Genomic DNA, 20,806 nt, shown 5'->3' with positions numbered 1-20,806 from the left:
GTCAAACTTACCATTTTGGTTCATCATCTTGTTTTATGGGATTCGAGAGGAATATAAGGTATGAAGTTTTGACCAATTCGAGTAAAACATTTTTCTTTTTAAGAAATTGTCGATTTTGTACCACTTTTAAACTCCTAAAAATAATCAGGTTAAAACTTCTTTAGGCTTAATTTTTTTTTGTTATTTTATCCCCTTATAAAATTTAAGATGTGAATGAGAGTGGGGCACCAAAAGGAATGTTACTGGGCAACTTAGGTAATAGAGTAACTACTTTGAGCAGTTAAAAACGTGCACGCATCGCTAGTCTTCTTTAGTTAGTTCGCGAAAGTGGATAAGCTTAAGTTCAACTTCGATCTCTTTCCATTCTCATCCGCTTCTTAAATGAAGATTAGATCGGTTTGATCTCACCTCTTAAATTGACACAAAACAGCGTCGTTTGGAATTATTAAAAATGAAGGCGTTTTTTAGTTTTTTTCTTAATGCGACACAAAGGGCCTCTATTTTTTCAACATGTTTATTTGAGTCATCGATTTTTGTTTAGAGTTTTTTAAAGGCTTAAACTTGCAATGTGCTACGATTTTGTCCAAATGAGTTTGGGTTTGGGCTTTGATTGAGTTTCGATTTTGGGCACGAAAAAAAAATTATTCATAAGTTTAGTCTAATTTTTTATTAATAATTATTTTAAAACGTGATATGAATTTTATTTTATTATCTGGTATTTTTAAATTAATTCAATGTTCAATTGATAAGACATCAAGACGTCGATACCAAATTAACTATAAGACATTGGCACAAATATTTTTGAAATAATTTTGTTCGATCCGAGTTTTTAAATAATTATAAATTGGGAGATAGTACACAAATATTTTAAAATAATTTTGTTTGATCAAAAATTTAAATAATTATAAATTAAGGGTTAAAATGAATGTCTACAATTATAAACTAGTTCGTAGAAATTTTAGGGTTTAAAAGGCTATATATATCTTCGTTCGACCTTATTTCAACTCCATCGCGCCGCCGAGCTCTCTCACTCTCTTTCTCTCCGATCTAGGCGATTTGGTAATTGTTCTTCTTAATGTGCAATTTAAAATTTTGTGTCCTTCATCGTTATTTATGTGAATCACTTTCTTATTTGTATGTTATAATTTTGTTTCATTTTCCTTTTCTTTTTTTTTGTAAATCCTTAGGATTTTGAGATTTCTTTTGAAGATCGGGATATCGATTGTACTTCAATTCGAATTTCAAGGTAATACATCTTCTTTTGACTTACGAGATACCTAGATACGAGATATCTGATCGGTTTTTCTATTTTTCGAACATTGCACACATTGCAATTTGTTTTTTTCTTTGCTTCTTGTATCTTCAAATGTCATGTGTATGATGGATCTTTTATTTTTGCATGTGAACATTTAATTTGTGCATATATGTTATGTACTGCTATTTGATTTTTCCTTTTTCCATAGTAATTGAATAATTTGCAAATCCATAAATCTAGCCTTACAAAGTTTCTGTTTATGGGACCATGATACCATCACCTACAATACACCTTAATTTGTCATTTTAGTTATGATATTTCCTTTCATTTTTTGAAATGAGTAATAGATGACTATTTTTATTTATCTATGTTCTAAATTGTTGCATTAACATCAACAATACCATATTTTTTCAGGATTCTTCCATATTGATTCGTGTGCCTTGACTTGTTCATTTTGGTTGAGGTAAATTCTATGTCTCCACTCACTAACAAGTTGATTATTATTTGTGTTTCATTAATTGTTCTTTGAACACCATGTGTTCATTTTGGTTGAGGTAACTTCTTTTTCCTTTTATATTTTTAATTTCCTTACAAGAAACTATGTTTGAACCTATTTACTATATTTCTACTTTCTTATAATAACTATATTTCTGATCTATTTGTTATTAATTTATTTATTTTATAGAAAAATAGTCTGTTTGTTTAAGTGGAAATGAACAACCACAATAAAAACATTCTTCTCACAAATACCCCTACACAAACCACTATTTCACCCTAAATCAAGTTCAAAACTTGAGGTAATTATAGTTTATTAACTTCACTCTTATAAATAATTTATATTTACTGTAATTTCTCATTTCTCATGGTGGGACATTACAATCTTCCTAACTTAGTCACGCGACGTCTTTGTTGCGATTCCATTTGTAGTCCCAAACCCTCGGTTAGGACTATAAAAATGACTCACATGGAACTTTGTTCTCGCGGGATTCAAGAGGTGCTTCCCGTTCTACATTGGAAAATCATAGTAAATTTGAACATTTTATAAGAGTAAGAGTGAGGTTAATATACTATAGATACCTTCGTGAGTACTTTTTAAGCTTGGTCTGTGGTGGTCAGTGGTTTGCTTGAAGGTATTTGTAGTTTATTTTTTAATGGATAACGGTACCCAGGTTCGGGCATTACAAATGGTATTAGAGTTGACCTAGGTTCGGGCATTACAAATGGTATTAGAGTTGATCTGATGGTAAAAACAAAGTGTCACGGGGGAGTACCTCTTAAATCCCATAGAAATAAAGTGTCACGTAGATCATTTCTAAAGTGATAACCGGGGGACTCTAAGACTACAAATGTGATTAGTATCTTTGAATCTTTGATTTTAGATTGTGGTGCCCAATAGTTTGGGCAAGAGTATTTATTGTCTATTTCCTCACGGATAATAGTACCCGAGTTCGGGGCGTTACCCTCCCAACCGGTACAATAAATCTTCCAATGATCTCCGGTAGAATAATTGGACTCCTGGACTAAGATAACGAGAATAGTTCCCGATGACCCCTAAATCTCGATAGTTTCACAATCCCGAGCCAAGCCTCTCAACACCCGACAGATCGAACTCTATAGAAAGTTTTAAATAATCACTGAGACTTTTTAACGAGCTGACTAATGTTAAAAGTTTTTTGATTTTGTTATAACCCAATGATCCGAGAAGATAACAGAAAAGGTCCTACAATTTCACAACCTCGAGCCATGCTTCCCAACACCCGTATTCGAATATCATCCAACTTATTCTAATCGAACTCGTAAGAAGTTTCAAATGAGTTAAAGAATCATCAAAACGAGAATTTGATTTCATGAATGGTGTCGAAAATGATGTGAAACCACGTAAGTGAACTTAAAAAATGAAATTTCTCTCTCCTATTAGATTTCAAGTTCACCTCTTAGGTGTTATCACATTATTTCCGACATAAAAATCCTAATTTCTATTATTACTCCCATCAAATATACCCCAAAAAGACTACAAAAATGGCTTAGGGAATATGTATATATATTGAGTAAATGAAAGGAATTAAGTTTGATCGTCGCTAAAGAATAGGCTCAAGAAAACACACACGGCCGCGTGTGCGCGCGTAAACGGTAGTCCGAGAGGGGGTTAGGAACTTAGGATTTGCAGTGGCTATCTTTCTCTATCATCATCATCATCATCATCTTTTTATTCTTTCTTTTCTTCTTCTTCTTCTCTCTCTCTCACACGTACAGACCCCATATATTGTGTTCGTTTCCATGATCAAACTTGAAAGAGTAAGGAAGGAGGAAAACAACAACCATAAATTCTCTTATATTAGGTCTTCAAGACTTTCAAAGATCGCTTTAGCATCTTCACCCCCTTAGGTACCCATTAATTCAACCAGAAAAATTATATAATTTTTGCAGTTTGATGTTACGCAATCTAATGCTTTTGACGATTTATAATTTCTAATCAATCATTCCTTCTATCATCGCTCTCTCACTGTATGTAGCCCTCTAAATGGAGGAAAAATTGATGGGTTACTTATAATTTTGTATTTTGCGTCTTCATGATGGAGGACAATTCTGAATGTTTTGTTACTTTTTCTTCATTTCACTGTACGTGTTTTTTCTGTTCTTTGCTTGTTTAATCAAAAGATTGATTCATCTCCTTTTTATTTTATGCATAAATGCTTGATTTGATATGATTATTCCTTCTAATTTGACAATACTTTTTTGCATCAATTTTGTTGATTTGTTTAATCGTTTCTGATGGTTGTGTAGGATCGTGATTTGTACCCATTGAGAGAATGGGTAGTCGAGGCCAAAAACGAACTGAATCAGTTGATGATTTACCTGCTGATAAACGAGCATGCAGTTCATTGGAGTTCAAGCCAAGTTCATCAAATTCACTGGTTCAAAATCCTATATCCCTGTTACACACCGCTAATTCGACCTCTGAAGCTCGAGAAGGGGACATGGATACCTCATCTTGCTCTGCCTCTAGCCGGTCAGAGAGTGATGATGGTGACAAGGATTCTGCTTATGGTTCTTGTGATTCAGATGGGGAACGCAGGAGTAATAACATTATGAGAGAATATCAGAGGGGACGAGCTAGTGTTGATCATGGGAAGTTCAAAAGGGTTTTATCAAGTTTGAGTCAAAGGGGTGACCAATCTGGAACATTGGCTGCTCTAACTGAACTGTGTGAATTATTAGCCTTCTGCCCTGAAGGGTCTTTATCAAACTTGGTGGTAGACTCATTCTCTCCAATACTAATCAACTTGGCGAAGAACGAGATTAATCCTGATACCATACTTCTATCTTTGAGGGCTATTACTTACTTGTGTGATGTGCATTCTCGATCCCCAATTTTTCTTGTTGGACATGGTGCAGTTCCGACCCTTTGTCAAAGACTAAGGGCTATTGAGTATCTTGACGTAGCTGAACAAGTATGTCTACATTTTTGGAAGAAAGTGAATAATGGTCTTTATAAACAAAACATTAGTTCTCATTAAATAATCTAATTGTTATCCGCAAATGCAGTGCTTGCAAGCCTTAGAAAAGATCTCGCGTGAACAACCATATGCCTGTTTACTAGAAGGAGCAATCATGGCTGTTTTAACTTACATTGATTTTTTCTCAACAAGTGTGCAGGTAATATACTTTTTTGAATCTTCAGTCAGAGTTCTTTTTGTTGTTGTTTTCTTCAAATTGTTAAACATATAATTTTGTTTTGTTTAGAAAGTTGCACTTTCAACTGTGGTTAACATATGTAAGAAGCTTCCTGCTGAAGGCCATCCCCTTGTCATGGAGGCAGTTCCAGCGCTATGTAATCTTCTTCAATATGAGGATCGCCAGGTATATCTTATTTTTCCGTCAGAGTATGCAATTTGCTTTGGCAATGTTCAATTTTGGTTGATAACATTATTGCCTTTTGTACATTTCTATTTTTTATTCTCTCAGCTTGTAGAGGATGCCATCACATGCTTGATAAAAATAACAGAAAAGGCACAAAATTCTGTTGACGTGCTCAATGAACTCTGTGATCATGGGGTGATTGCTCAAGCCACACATCTTATAGGCTTGAAATGCAGAACCACCTTATCTACTCCAATTTACTCTGTATGCGCTGTCTTCTTTTTCTGAACTCCAAAATCTCATATATTTTGCATTTGAGCTGGACATAAGCATTTAGCATCTTTTTTTGTTCTTTTCTTGTAGGGGCTAATTGGACTTTTTGTGAAACTTGCTTCTGGTTCAACTAGAGCTGTTCAGACGCTTTTTGAGCTCGACATCAGCGGCATGGTTAAGGACATATTTTCTACATATGATCTTTCACATGCAATAGCTCCCTCTCAAGTCAAAGATGGATATTGTGGTCAGGTGTGCATTTGCTACTACTGTTCTAAAGTTGTATTATTAGTAAAGGGGAAATTTTAGTATTTGGATAGGTATATTGTAGCTGAGCATTTTCTCATCCTTCAGACATAGTCTATTTAACTTTTTAAAAGTAAGTTGCAGTTTTTCTAATCATGATAACAGAAAAGATTGATCTTCAGATTGTCACAAAATAAAGAACGCATCAAGCTGCTTAACAAATGAAAACATAACCAAGTAATTCTCCTTATTTAATTGAACTGATCATACAATTTTCCCATTACGGGGCTTTAACTTACCCATTTTGACAAAAAGATTGAGCTAGATAATGCTAACCCAACTACTTAAGGTACCATTTTTTTCACAGCATTTCTATCCAATATTTTCTTCAAAGAAGTAACTTTTCTACTAGTAAAAAGGTGCATATGTAGCGTATACACTATGTTGTAAAACAAGATATCTGCTGATGAGACTACATATGCCATGATTCATTCTAATTTTGTGATTTCTGTAGTCCAGAATCTGGTGTGTTGTTTTTTATAAATATCCTTCTCTCTCAGACACCTTCTTAACCTAAGAATGAATAAGAACACATCTTCCTGTTTTGCCAGTTCAGGTTCATGAAGTTCTAAGGTTGCTTCATGTACTTCTCCCTGCCTTAGGGAGGAATCAAAATGTTCAAATAAATTTGGACAAGCAAGCATTTTTTAGCGAGCGACCTGATCTTTTCCAAAAGTTTGGTAAAGATCTTTTGCCTGTCCTAATCCAGGTTGGTAATCAAACAGTCTCAAAATAGTTCTCTTCAGATTTTTCTCTTTTGATGGCTTTATAATTTTTGTTTCTTCTTTGTCCTGGAGCAGGTGGTTAATTCTGGTGCCAATTTATCTGTTTGTTGTGGCAGTCTACATGTTATCAACAAATTTGTTTATTTCAGCAAACCTGAAATGCTGCTTGAATTGTCAAGGGACACTAACATTTCAAGGTGAAATGGCATTTTTTCAAGAGGCAAAACCACCAATTAAATATATTTACAGTGCATAACGATAATTTTATTGTGTTGTAACAGTTTCTTAGCTGGAGTGTTGTCTCGGAAGGATCAACATGTTTTAATCGTAGCCTTGCAAGTAGTTGATATTCTTCTACAAAAAAAACCAGACATATTCTTGAGCCCCTTTGTGAAGGAAGGCATCACTTTTGCAATTGATGCACTTCTAACTCCAGAAAAACGTTCCAAGTCTTCATTGCGAAGGTGTAGTTCCAGTCAGCTGCCAAATGATTCAAGTCAAAAAATTGCTACCAGAAACGCTCTTGGTTGCATGTGTTATGCTTTTCATCCTCCTCCAGCTTCAGAAAGTGGGACATGTGAGATTGATGAGACTTCAATTCCCAATCTAGCCGAGCATATTATGAAAAAATATTTTGCTGCGTTATTGAACCATGATAAGGGAACTGATATATTGCATGACCTGAGATCTCTAGCTTCTTCACTAAATGATATGAACATCTTGTCTATGGATAAAGACACACCTTATTCTCAGCATGAACATATGATCCACATGATATTATGTCAGATTATGGGCAAAGTTAGTGGAAGAGAACCGATTTCTACCTTTGAGTTCATTGAGAGTGGAATAGTGAACTCATTAGTAAATTACTTGTCCCATGTAGAAGTTAGAGACAGATGTAGTCAAATCAATTACATGGAGAGGCGATTCGAGGCATTTGGGAGCCTCTTCTTACCTTCCGAGGAGAAAGAGGAGTTCCCTCTGTCTGTTCTGGTGGAGAAATTGCAGACTGCATTATCTTCAGTGGAAAGCTTTCCTATTTTTCTGAATCATGGTATGAAATTGAGGAACTCATATGCAAATATCCCCTATGGACGCTGCACATCATATCCTTGCCTCAAAGTTCAGTTCATTAAAGGAGAGGGGGAAACGGGCTTATCTGATTACTCTGAAAGTGTCCATGCTGTTGACCCTTTTGTTAGTCTGGCTGCTATTGAACTGTACTTATGGCCAAGAGTTAGACTGCACATAAATAGAGAGGTGAAAGACAAAGATGAAAGGGGATGTACACTTTCACAATATTTGCAAGACATGCACTCAGAAGGAAATGATGTATATGATTTGCACTTAAACACCGTGCTTTCTAATTTACAGAGATTTCAGGTTATTCCCCTGTGGTCCATCTTCTCTTTCAGCTTAAATATTCCATTAAACTTTAATCAATTCTGATTTTCTTTCCCCCGTTTTTTAAAAAGAAATTTGTCCTTGCATATTATTTTTTTCCTGCAGGAGGATAATACCACCCTATCCTGCAAATTCATCTCAAGGAATAACCCTGGTGTGATAAAAGGGTGCAGTGTAAGCAGAGTTTTGTTATTGTGAATTCATTAGTGCTTGCAGCTTGCTTATTCACTTGTTCATTTTTATTTTAAGATTCGTTGTCTTTACCATTGACTTCTTTGTTATTTTGTTTTCAGGAGACGTCAAATAATAGCGTGGGCAATAAACAATCTAACCCTTCAACATCTTCTGAAGGGCACACTAACTCGAATACTGGATGTTTTAGCAATGAGCACACCACACCAAAGTTGTTATATTACCTGGAAGGAGAAGAGCTGGACCGAAAATTGACATTGTATCAAGCAATACTACGACAAAAAGTCAAAGAAGAACATGAAATTGGCGGCTCTGCAAAACTGTGGAATCAAGTATACAAAATTACCTATAAAAGAGAATGTAGGCAAGGTAGCAGCAATGGTCATTATCAAATAGTTGTGGATAAGTTGAAGAATAAAGATAGGATGTGTTGGCAGCAAGCTTCATTCTTTTCTTCTGTCTTATCACGTCTTGTTTCCGACTTGGAGAATCCACATGTTCACGATATATTAGTTGTCCTCAAAACTTTGGAAGGCATAAATAGGTCCCAGTTTCAGATTTTGTCACAGAAAAATATTCATGCCTATGCCCAAGGGAGAATTGACAACTTGGATAATTTGAGGGCTGTTGTCTCTGCTATCCCTCAGAATGAATTTGTGAATACTAAACTAACAGAGAAACTAGAACAGCATATGAGGGACCCTATAGCTATATCTGTTGGTAGCTTGCCATCTTGGTGTGTCCAGTTAATGGGATCATGCCCTTTTTTATTTGGTTCTGATGCAAGATGCAAGTACTTTAGACTGGCAGCTTTTGGTCAGTTGCTAAGTCAGCCACAATCGTCCTCGTCTCATTTTGATTCAAGAGGTTTAATTGCAAGGGGCCAGAATTCTGGTGTTGTGCCTAGAAAGAAGTTTCTGGTGTGCAGAAACTTCATTCTCGAATCCGCCACTAAGATGATGGATCTTCATGCTCGCCAAAAGGTTGTCCTGGAAGTGGAATATGATGAAGAAGTAGGAACTGGTCTAGGTCCCACTTTGGAATTCTACACTCTGGTCAGTCATGAGTTTCAGAAATGGGGTCTGGGCATCTGGAGAGATGACTATATCACAAAGTTGGAAGAAGGAGATTCTAGAATTCTCATTTCTTCATGTGGCCTTTTCCCTCGTCCATGGTCTTCTAGAACAAATTCAATCAATGGCGTAGAATTTTCAGGTGTGCTCAAGAAGTTTACCCTTTTGGGACAGGTTGTTGCCAAGGCACTTCATGATGGGAGGGTTTTGGATATCCCATTCTCAAAAGCCTTCTATAAGCTTATCCTTGGTCAGGTACTATATAGTGCAAATGCAATGAGTTCTCTGGTGCTTATTTGTTGACTAAGAGCTTGTTTGGTGTGTTTTTATTTAAATAAACCGATTTTTAGAAAGAAAGAAAAAAACTCGTTTGATCGAAATGGATTATTTTGGTTAAATATCTAAATTATCATTTGTATTTAATATTTTGTATATTATAGTGTAATTTGGTATTTTGATTGTTGATTTGATTGATGAAGGGGTAATGGGTTTCATCAAACAACGTCTAACTTGTAAAACTGATTTTTGTTCTCGACTTCTTTCAGGAGCTAACTATTTATGACATTCACCTTTTTGATCCTGAGCTTGGTAGAACTCTACTAGAGTTTCAGTCTATCGTTGAAAGACAGAAATATCTGAAGTCCATCACTGGGGAAGACTCGGTAGTCGGAGTGGTCTTATGCTTTCGGGACACAAGTATTGTGGATCTTTGTTTGGATTTTACCCTTCCTGGATATCCTGAACACTATCTTTCTTCTGCATCGGATCCTCAACTGGTCGGCCAACTTCTCATTATGATTCCTTCTTTTGCTTCTTGTCCTGAGATTTTCTAATCATGAATGACTATATCAAACTATGCATTTTTCTGTAGGTAAATGAGTCAAACTTGGAGGAGTATGTTAATCTAATTGTGGACGCAACAATTGGTGATGGAATTTCTAAACAAATAGAAGCTTTCAAAACTGGGTTTAACCAGGTCTGATTAGCGTTCATTGCTTTTACTCAGTCACTCTTAGTTCAAATCAAAATCCATGCAGTTTTTATTCTTTTGCTCTTTTGGGTCGACAAAAGGTTTTTGTCAATAATACCATCCAAATGTTTGAAATTAATATGCACAGGGTAATGTGGTGGATAACTCTATTGATTTCTTCTTCCATTGTATACATGTGATTTTGCTTTATGAGGTATATGTATCCAGTACTGGAATTCATGAAATGCCAGATCCAGTTAAACTTATGTTCCATTTTTTCCCTTTTGATAATTGAGTTAAAAAATAGAACTTGAGTGGTATAGAGGGACCAGTCACTCAGAACCAAGTGTTCATGATAAAAAAAAAATGATTATGACAAAATACAATAGGGTCTTTTCCAGTATTTCCCCATTTTGAGGTTTTATCTTTTGATACAACTCATTTTTACAGGTCTTCCATATGAGTCATCTCCAGGTCCTATCAGAAGAAGAACTAGAGCATCTATTATGTGGAGAACGTGGACAATGGACTGTATGTCGATTTATCTAATGATCAACATATATTTCCATTGATTGATTTTGTTCCCTTTATCTGACAGGAAAATGAGCTACTGGATCATATGAAGTTTGACCATGGGTATACAGCAAGTAGCCCTCCCATTATCAATGTTAGTTTTGGACTTATTCCAGTTGTTACACTTAAAAGTATTATTGTGAATTCTCCATCTGATTCCTTGCCCTATTGAAATTTCAGCTACTAGAAGTCATACAGGAATTTGATCACGAAGAGAGAAGAGCTTTTCTGCAGTTTGTAACAGGAGCACCTCGGCTACCTCCTGGCGGGTTGGCATCTCTCAATCCGAAGCTAACAATAGTTTGCAAGGTCTGTCTTTTTACCTCTGACAGGTGTTGCTTCTTCGTCTTTCTTCTTTTCTTATCATAATCTCAATTTGGTTTAACAGAATTCTGGTGGATGCACTGATTCTGATCTTCCCAGTGTGATGACTTGTGCCAATTACTTGAAGTTGCCTCCCTACTCTTCAAAAGTAAATATTCCTACTCTTCAAAAAATGTAAATGGAACCACTTTGACATTTTATTTTTGCATACTTGACAAATGCGCACATGGTTTGCAGGAAACATTGAGGGTGAAGCTTTTATATGCAATAACTGAAGGTCAAGGATCGTTCCACCTCTCTTAGACGGGGATGTGGTTCCTTCAGAAACAAGAATCGATGCAGTGTGTAAATTATACCTTGTGAATATTTAGGTATAATAATATCTCTAGTTTTTGAGGCCTTTGACTTTGGATAGGAAAAAAGAAAACCTGGCATTGAAAATGGATTAAAAACCTTCTTACCTTACATTTACAGTTACTTTTTACAAACTTATCAACAAAGTTAGACCTTTTAAATGTTAGTTTTGTCCCAATTCTGGCTTCTTCTCCTACCTCTTCCAGTGATGGCTTTCACCTCTTTATGGTAGAAATTGTTTAGCAGATTTAACATAAATGATGACTTCTTTTTTAAAAACAATTATAACATATGATATCTCTGCCAAAAAAGCTTCTCTTTTTTTTTTATAAAAATGTGAATTGTCCTATTGATAAAATCCTTTTACATTTTGATCTCTTAATCAAAACTCTTGTCATATAGTTATCTTATTGGATTAGTATTAAATAAACCAGATTAGTTACTTCTTAAATCTTAGGACTTACATATAAACCAATACTGTAAAGAAGAAATTTGTTCAGACTAGCAAATAAAGAGTGGCTTTAACAATGGCTTCAGGTTTTATTTGCAGGTCCATTATACTGTTTTCTTAAAAAATAAGTTTTGAGGCAAATCACTTTCATGCATCATTTTGATATTTTAAAAGGTTGTTTCTAACTTTGTTGGAAAAATTTAAGTCCCATAGTTAGATTTGTGAACTTGCTATAAGTCATTGAGTGCTTTAAGACAAGTCATTTATAGTTTATGGTCATTCAAATGGGTAAAAAGCCTATCTAGGAATAGTTTGTTACTTCATTGATGACAATAATAAAAGATGGAAGTGTTAAGGTTGTTTTCAATAATACTAATTATTTGCTCATAATACAATTGAACTCTACCTAAATCAAAACATCTTATCCAAATTACGAATTTGGATTTCGGTTCAAATTATCCGATAATAGAAATCTGAACCGGGTATCCAAAACTCGCCTGGATATCATAAACCTGCTAGAAATATATCGACAAAGCTTATTACAGTATATTTAAATTTTTTACTCTCTTTAAATCAATATATTTCAAAATATTATTTATCTAACTTGTAAAAAGTATACAATTTCAAATTAAATTAATCATAATGTACAAACTAAAAATAAATTTGATAACTTTATATAAGTTAATAAAAATATATATATACTAATAAAAATTGACTTAGTTTTACATTTACAGCGTTATAATGGTCTAGTTTTTTTAATTAATTTTTATACATAAATAAAACTAAAAAATTGAACCCTAAAAAATATTTAGTCATTTCTTACTGTTTACTCAATCCTTCCTAAAGTTAACATATGATTTGGAAATTTTCCTTTGCTTTTGAGAAGAGGTAGTATTGTGTGTAAGCATAGCATTTATGCTCATGAAGGGTGTTGCTCGATAGTAATGCCATAAACAATTCTTTGCGGGTATAACTTCTCAGGGCAACTAAGGACTCAAAGTAAAACGGGTCTCCTTTGGTACAATTTCCTCAGAGGAGGAGATTATGAAAGATTCTAGCTTTCCATTGTTACTAATAAACTTAAATTACAATTACAAACTATATACATAATAATGTACAAACTAAAATTAAATTTAGTAAATTTATGTAGGTTTCGAGTTGGGTTTCAAGGCCGGAGTTTAGACAACTATTAATCCCCATACCCTAGGGGATTCCACTTTCAATCGGTCATCATGATACCTAAACCCTTTACCAAAGGGGTATACAACCCACAATTGATGATATTATACAATTTTAAACACCAACTCCTTTAACATAACTTAAGAACAATTTAGTCATTAAAGCACTGACAAAAGTTAAAGCATAAAATGAGATTGCTAGAAAAATTGAGATAGTTCAAAATTAACCTTAAAAAGGCAAGAATAACATCTCAAAAACAAAAACAAAAACCACACCAAAGTATTGAAAAGCTTTGCCCTAACATAAAAAATTAAGACCTTGGCTTCTCCTTCTTCTCCTTGAAGAGAGCTAGAAGGGAAACACCAGAGACCTTCACAACCTTGAACCTAACTCCGGGAATATCTCCCACAGCATGCCCCTTTCGTCCAAACCCAGCGATAAGAACCTCATCCTAATGAAAGTAAACGCAGATATATTAGCACAAAGTCGGATACAGATATCTAGTTGGAACTGAATTGAAGCTTACGTTCTCTTCGATGTAGTTCAAACAACCATCGTTAGGCACAAAGGCAGCAATCTTCTTCCCATTCTTGATAAGTTGAACCCTAGCACATTTACGAATGGCAGAATTAGGCTGCTTAGCCTCAATACCTCTGTGGACACAAAAACAAAAACAATCAATATGTTACATATCAAACAAACATGAATTTTTAGATAATGACATTAAGGAGACAAGAGCTTTACATCTTCTCAAGAACAATGCCTTTAGCATGTGAAGATCCAGCAAATGGTTTCTTCCATTCATTACCAAGATGAGACTTCTTATATGCCTTGTCAGCCCACCTTTGAGTTCTACGGTGTGACTTGAGCTTGCGCCCAGCTCCCATACCACGTGTTTTCCTGTTAACCAATTCATATTCAATACAAATTGTTTGATTTACACCTTAAACTTTTCTCTAGCTATAAAAACAATAATGGTAAACATGAGAATCCCCAAATAATCTACTTAGATTTGTCATAAGCTCAACTGGGTACTTTAGGAACAATCTAAGAATATCATTGCAGAATTGGATCTTTAGTTTTAACCAATTCATATTCAATACAAATTGTTTGATTTACACCTTAAACTTCTTTCTAGCTATAAAAACAATAATGGTAAGCATGAGAATCCCCAAATAATCTACTTAAATTTGTCATAATCTCAACTGGGTACTTTAAAAAACAATCTAAGAATATCATTGCAGAATTGGATCTTTAGTTTAAGCAATACTCAAAGAAGAAAGAATCAGATAATCGTGGTAACAAGCAAAACAATGGGAGTTAATAACCATGATATGAACGTGAAATTGTAAAGCTCAAACGAAGAAAAAGATCGTACCCCATGGCTGCTAGATGAGATCGTTATTTGCCGTAGAACGTAGGTTGATGACGATGGAGATGAAGCAGCGCCCGCCTGACGAAGATAAAAACCCTAATTATGTTAGAGAAAGAATCTGAAGATTTATTTATCTTAAGTTGTTTGTATTTGGGCCCCATAGTACTTAGGCCCAAGATATTCAAATCATATTTCAGCCCATAAGATACTTCATAAAATTTTAAGATCATATATTTAAAATTGTAAAAATGAGTTTTTATTTTAATAGTTGAATAGATATTTTAGCTGACTTAAACATGTTTTTAATTTAATTTAGTGCAAATGTCATTAATCTTAAATTTAATAATTTTACTATTTTATAATTGTAAATGGGATAAAGAGTTAAATTAGTATGACTTCGATCATTTTAAATTTGTCATTTTACAAATTTATAAATTATTTTTTGTTTTACAATTGTGTAGAAATTAAGTCATTTATAATTATAAATTTAAAATTAATTATTATTTGTTTCAAATAAATGAACTCATATATTATTAATTATTTATTAAATTAATTTTATACTTTATTATTATTATTATATATATATATACAACTCCTAAAATTTTTAATTTTTTAATTCTTTTTATTTTAAATTTTATTTTTATTTTTTAATATCTAAAAAAAATTATAAAATGCATATTAATCTTAAGACTGCAAATGAGTCAAACTACTCGTGAGTCGGTCGGTCAATGTTTGACTTGGTTTAACTTTGACCAAGTTCGAGTCGAACTCATATATTATTTGCTCGATTGCTTGTTGAGCATTTTGGAACCTAATAATAAATAATATATTTTTTATTTATTTTAATATTAAACCTAAAATTTAAAATAAATATTTATTCTTAAAAATTTAATTTTGATTAAATTTTTCGAGTCGGGCTGAACTTGTAGGTAAATAATCGAGTTGAGCTCAAGCTGGTTTAAACTCGGCTTGACTCGTTTGAAACTCTAATTAATTCACTAGTTTTATTCATAATTTTTATTTTATTTTCTTTGGTCTACCTCAATTTTTCTTAAAATCACTCCAAACTCTAATTAATAAAAATTTACTAGTATTAGTCTTTCAAAAATCAGTTTATCTATTATTTAATTGTCCACCATATTGTTAAGATTATTTCCTTTTATAATAATTTTTTTTACCAATCACTTTTAATCAGTTGTTTTTCATTTTGGTAATAATATTTTGAAATAAACCTGCTTGCCTATGTTACAAATTCCATGTCCTAAAATGAACCAGATGAGCCAAAATAAGAAAATACAACAGAAAGAAGTGCATTGTTCAGCAAAACCTGCTGTCATACATACATACAGAGATAAACTAACTATACATGATCATCAATTCATCATCATCATCTCTTAAACCAAAACAGCCCAACCTGATTGATAACAAAAATAAGAAAAAGAAGAAATAACAATGCAGAATCCACTTCAGGAGAATACATAACAAACAATATAAATGACAAAAAAGGATACTTGTCCCTATTTTATGCTGCCTTTCTTCAACAAGACACCAATTTTCTTCAACATGTTTCCATTCTTCTTCTTAGGCGACTCATCCTCCATTTCCTCCTCATAGTTCGGCGACCCCATCTTCTTCCCACTTCCAATACTGTTGTTGTTGTAATTGCTGTTTAAGGATCCTGTTCTCTCCACGAATCTTCCATTGTTTCCAGTTGATGAAATCATAGCAGCAGCTGCCTCTGCTGCCTTCCTCCACTGGTCAGACTGCACCTTTAACTTCCTCAACTCTGCTTCCAACTCTAAATTAGCCACCTGAGTTGCCTCAAGTTGTTCGATAGTTCGAGCAGCCTTTCGATTGCTCTTATCTGCTTCCTCAGCCAAAGATCCTACCTTTATCATCAGCCCATCTCTTTCTGAAGCCTTTCCAGCTTCTGCCAAAGCAAGTGCCTCGTTGTTTGACTTATTTCCATCTATTTCTCTCTTCAGGGTCTCGTTTTCCTCCATTATGATCTGTAACTCGGTTTCTTTGTCCATCAAACTTGCCTTCAAATCTTCCATTTCTAGCCCGAGTTTCTTCAGCTCCCTTTCCATGTTTGATTCTGTCTCGCTAATTGGGTCTTTCTCTATATTCTCTTCAACTTCAGTATTTTCCTTCTTCAGCTTCTCCTCCAACTCAGCCTCTCGCATGCTTGACTCTGATTTCATTTTTTCAACTAGTTCATAAGCGCTTCTGATCTGTAGAGTACTCTGAATATACTCCTCTTGGTATCTTCTCTCCGCCACATCCAGAGCAGTTCTTAATTGGTTCAATTCAGTTTTGGCCTCATTAAACTCGTTTTCCAGCTGGTTTGTATCCTTATCATCCGCCACATCCAGAGCAGTTTTTAGTTGGTTCAAATCAGTTTTGGCCTCATTAAACTCGTTTTCCAGCTGGTTTGTATCCTTATCATCCTCCTCCTCTTTGGGAATATTGTCAGCCTGAAGTTTAGTAACGAGCTCCTCCAATGAATTTACTCGAGCTTTCGACTGATCAAACTGTAGCGATAAGGCTTTGAGAGCCTCCACAGTTAGATCGTTTTCAGACCTGAGAGTTTCTTCTGTGGTCTTTGCGATTTCAAGCTGCATCTGGGTCCTGTTAAGTAACTCCAATGCCTGATCTTCAGATTCGTTTAGATTATTGATCTGGGTTTTCAATTTCTCCACTAGGGCAAGTGTTTCGGTTAGCTCGTGTCTTAAATTCTGAATATCTGCATGAGCGGATTCTGCATTTCTAGCGTGGGAAGCTTCGGATTCAGAAACCTTTTCCAGCTGGAGCTTCAGCTTCTGAATCTCGTTTAGTGAAGAACTCAGAGCTTCGGAATCCATTGAATATTGCTTCTGGATTGCCTCTAGTTCGGACTGCCATGCTTGATCTCTTTCCTGTGAGACCTTTCTGAGTTCTTGGATCCGGGCTTCTTCTGAAGTGGAAAGATCCTCTAACTGCTTCTTGGCATCTTCAGCATCTTGCTGTGCTTGTTTCTTCGTCGATTCAGAGGCATTCAGCTGGTCTTTAGCTTTCTTGAGTTCCTCTTGGATCTGAGAAAGCTGAGATTCTAGTTCAGAGACCTTGGTTAACCGTTTCTTCTGCAATAACATGAAGAAACAAACATTATATAGAGAAAGGTTCGAAAACTAAGGTTAGGACTTAGGAAAGTTGTTTGATTACTTCTGTAGCAACAACACCCAATGATGTTGGGGTTCTGGGTGACTTGCGGTCAATGATTCTAGGACTGCCTTCTTTCGGTTTCTTGCTTGCTTGGTTTGGAGAGGGGACTCCTCCTCCACCTCCTCCTCCATCTGAATCAGGCCCAGAAATCTTCAGCTGACGGGCAGCTTTCACTTTCGAAGGAGATGTTCTTTGTGGTGGTGGTGTCTCTGTTGTTGTTGTTGAGTTCCTACTTTTCCACATCAAAAAATGTCAATTTTTCCTGAAAAATGGAAACAGAATGCAGTAACCAGTAAAACATACCTTGTTTTTGCTGTCTGCATATTTAAAATGTTGCTTTGCTATTCACTCAGAAGGCAAATCGATTTCCTTAGAACCCCCTCGCCGTCTGACCCACAAAACCCAACAACAACAACAACAATGGCTCAATTAATAACATAGATTTTGATCTAACAAACGTTATAAAACACAATCCCTTCAAAGAAACTCAATACAATCTAACTCCATTTCCACCAAACAAACAAACAAACACAGATGTCACCCTAGTTTTGCTTCTCTTTCACTCCACAGTCTACAGTGAGAAAAAGGGAACAAAACAATCTTTTAGCCTTGTCCGAAGGGTTAGGGTCTTAAGGAAACTACTTCAAAGTAGAAAAAACATTTGGAAAAACTAGATCTAGAGGTAAAAAGGGTATAAAATATAAATAAAACCATAATGGATGTTCAAATCAAGATACCCATTTACCAAAAGGTTCAAAACCCACAAACAATATCCACATTCAAAGCATAAACAGTACATATTACTACATTCGAACCAACCAACATAAACATTTAGTAAGAAGAAAATGGAAGAATGTGAAGGAGATGATGATTGAAGATGACAAGAAGAATCCATGGGTTCCTGCTTTATTTACCTTAAGATCCGTCAAGCTTTAACTCTGATTTTCACTGAAAAAACAAACACGAACACAATGAAGATGGAGAGAATAAAGTAACCTTCTGCAGCAGCAACTCTGTTCTTAACGGCTCTCTCTTCTTCTCTAAATGCAAACCTGATAGTGCCAGTAGAGAGAGAGAAGATAGAGAGAGAAAGAGAAAGAGAGAGAGAGTGTGGGAAACGCAAGAAGCTCGTGTGATTCACTGTTTCACGCTCCAATTCCCGTGCCTAACGGCACGCGCAGCTCAATGATACTCATTTTCAAATAAACTATATACATCATTATTATATTCCTTTCATCACTCTCATTTATTAGTTATTATATTATTATTATTATTATTGGCTGTCTTTTTTGAATTTCTTTTATTATGGTAAAAAAATTCAAATTTATTATATTTTAATAAACTCATTATTGTAATTTTAGTAATAAAAATATTTCCTAAAAAATTAAGAATTCAACCAAAGTCTTATTTAATAAAGTATTGAGTTTGTTTATAAATAAAAACCTTATTTGGTGTAAGAATTTTAAGAAAATAGTTTTTTAAAATTAATTACTTTATTACCTTTAATTTTTAAGTTTAAAATTATAAAATATTTAAAAGAAAGATTATTTTGATATTTTATATATTGAAAAGTATTATTTATTTGATGAAAGGAGGTTGATGTGATGTTTAGGGGTGATAGGTTAACGACTCGATTTAGTCTCATAATGACGGGCTCTTCTTTCTGTGCGCTCTTCTTTCTGTTCGGTTGTTCAATAAGTATGTAAGGGAAACATCAGTTCAGATCTTCTGCTACCGATTGCCGTGTTCCCCTGTGGCGGACCAATCAGATTGCAGCATTATTAATTTAATAATAAATCAATCTGGGCAGGAGACGGAGGGAGGGAGAATCCGGAATCCGGGTTTAGGCCCGGGTTCACACAAGACGCCGTTAACGGAAGCGCCCGTTAACGCCCGGAAATAATATAATATTCAGATAATACCCAGATAAGATATCTTCGCTCTGATCTACACGCCCGTTGCCATGACCCTCATGTAAACCCCGCATACCCACCCATGAGAAGAACGCCTGCCGTTCATGAAAATACACTTACACGTCCATGTAATGACCGAATTGACATGCATATTATATTTACGTTTATTAAATATTAATTTAATTTATTAAATAACACAGGCAGCGATATAATATTCGCTTCAAGTAATTCAATCTTTTATTTTCTTGGATTTTTTATTTACTTTTTTTATTTAATTTTTTTTTGCCTCGAGACTCGCTGGAGCGAAGATATATTTGCTTCAATTAAATGTTAATAAAAACCCCATGTAAATCCCACCTACCCACACATGTAAAGACCGCTTGACTACCATGTAAAGACACTTACCCGTTTATGTGAAGACCAAAATGACATGGATTTTATATTTCCGTTTATTAAATATGAATTCAATTAATTGAAGATGACATGCAGAAACCGAACAAATCTTCGCCCCAATTACCGGATTTTTTTTTTTTTTGTATTTAATTTTTTTTTTCCGGAGACATTCATGAGCGAAGATATATTTGCTTGAATTAATTCTAATAAAAACATCATGTAAAACCCCCATACCCACCCGTGAGAAGACCGCTTGCCTACCATGTAAACACATTTACCCGTCTATGTAAAGACCAAACTGACATGGAATTTATATTTCCATGTATTAAATATTAATTCAATTAATTGAAGATGACATGCAGCAACCGAACAAATCTTCGCCTCAATTACCAGGCTATTTTTTATTTTTTATTTTTTTCCGTTTATTAATAAATGTTAATGTAATTAAATTAAATTGACAATCAGTAAACGACCAAATATTCGCTTGAATTTTGTTTTTCGAGTAGATGATTGAAAGCGAAGATTTCTTATTTTCAAATAATTTTATCCTCACGTTCATGTAAAACCACCTCCCCTCCAATGAGAAGCCAACTTGCCTGTAATGTAAATTCACTTACCCGTGCATTTACATTCCGCGAATAAATCTTCGCTTCGATGAATAGTTTTTACTTTGCATTTATTTTTATTATTTTTTTAAGAAGTTACGATATCGAACGAATATTTATTCGCTTCCATGACTAGTTGATATAATTTCAATTTCCCGCTACAAGCCGACTCTCCCTCAATTTCATTTTCATAAGCAACTGTTCATATTCTTCTCTCTCTATCACCCGGCGATAATCCAAACACTGAACGTCGAACCCTAGATATTTCGTTTATACTACAAGGATATCTTCTGAACATGTCGGGTAACCAAGGCAAGAACATGGAAGTGGATCATCCCATCGACTCCCGAGAGGTCGTCTTGCAAGTTTGTAGGAG

The 20,806-nt window shown here is 34.7% G+C and overlaps 3 protein-coding genes across 4 annotated transcripts; 1 reads left to right on the top strand and 2 right to left on the bottom strand.

Moving 5' to 3' along the window:
• The first annotated feature begins 3,401 nt into the window (after positions 1-3,401).
• LOC124940577 (E3 ubiquitin-protein ligase UPL4) lies at positions 3,402-11,486 on the top strand. The gene is made up of 18 exons (XM_047481104.1): positions 3,402-3,640; positions 4,040-4,707; positions 4,802-4,912; positions 5,000-5,116; positions 5,222-5,380; positions 5,480-5,641; positions 6,252-6,404; positions 6,496-6,617; positions 6,702-7,803; positions 7,930-7,998; positions 8,118-9,344; positions 9,635-9,865; positions 9,961-10,065; positions 10,510-10,590; positions 10,658-10,726; positions 10,813-10,941; positions 11,021-11,104; positions 11,194-11,486. Exons 2-18 carry the CDS (start codon positions 4,066-4,068, stop codon positions 11,257-11,259), a joined length of 4,629 nt encoding a protein of 1,542 aa, XP_047337060.1. The 5' UTR covers positions 3,402-3,640; positions 4,040-4,065; the 3' UTR covers positions 11,260-11,486.
• A 1,633-nt stretch (positions 11,487-13,119) lies between these two features.
• LOC124938728 (40S ribosomal protein S23) lies at positions 13,120-14,409 on the bottom strand. Its single transcript, XM_047479228.1, has 4 exons — positions 14,319-14,409; positions 13,685-13,840; positions 13,467-13,593; positions 13,120-13,391 (listed from the first exon to the last, which is right to left on the bottom strand). Exons 1-4 carry the CDS (start codon positions 14,321-14,323, stop codon positions 13,251-13,253), a joined length of 429 nt encoding a protein of 142 aa, XP_047335184.1. The 5' UTR covers positions 14,324-14,409; the 3' UTR covers positions 13,120-13,250.
• A 1,192-nt stretch (positions 14,410-15,601) lies between these two features.
• Positions 15,602-18,585, bottom strand: LOC124938316 (interactor of constitutive active ROPs 2, chloroplastic). 2 transcript variants are annotated; one of them, XM_047478737.1, is made up of 4 exons: positions 18,434-18,585; positions 17,823-17,907; positions 17,520-17,751; positions 15,602-17,437 (listed from the first exon to the last, which is right to left on the bottom strand). In XM_047478737.1, the coding sequence occupies exons 2-4, from the start codon at positions 17,840-17,842 to the stop codon at positions 15,833-15,835; spliced, it is 1,857 nt and encodes a 618-aa protein (XP_047334693.1). In that variant the 5' UTR covers positions 17,843-17,907; positions 18,434-18,585; the 3' UTR covers positions 15,602-15,832. The 2 variants fall into 2 exon arrangements, with proteins under 2 accessions (XP_047334693.1, XP_047334694.1); XM_047478738.1 differs by having other exon boundaries at positions 17,520-17,748; positions 18,434-18,584.
• Between the last annotated feature and the right edge of the window lie 2,221 nt (positions 18,586-20,806).

The sequence above is a fragment of the Impatiens glandulifera genome, chromosome 5, assembly GCF_907164915.1.
Source record: "Impatiens glandulifera chromosome 5, dImpGla2.1, whole genome shotgun sequence".
NCBI classification, from domain to species: domain Eukaryota; kingdom Viridiplantae; phylum Streptophyta; class Magnoliopsida; order Ericales; family Balsaminaceae; genus Impatiens; species Impatiens glandulifera.
This window is presented reverse-complemented; position numbering and strand designations above follow the sequence as displayed.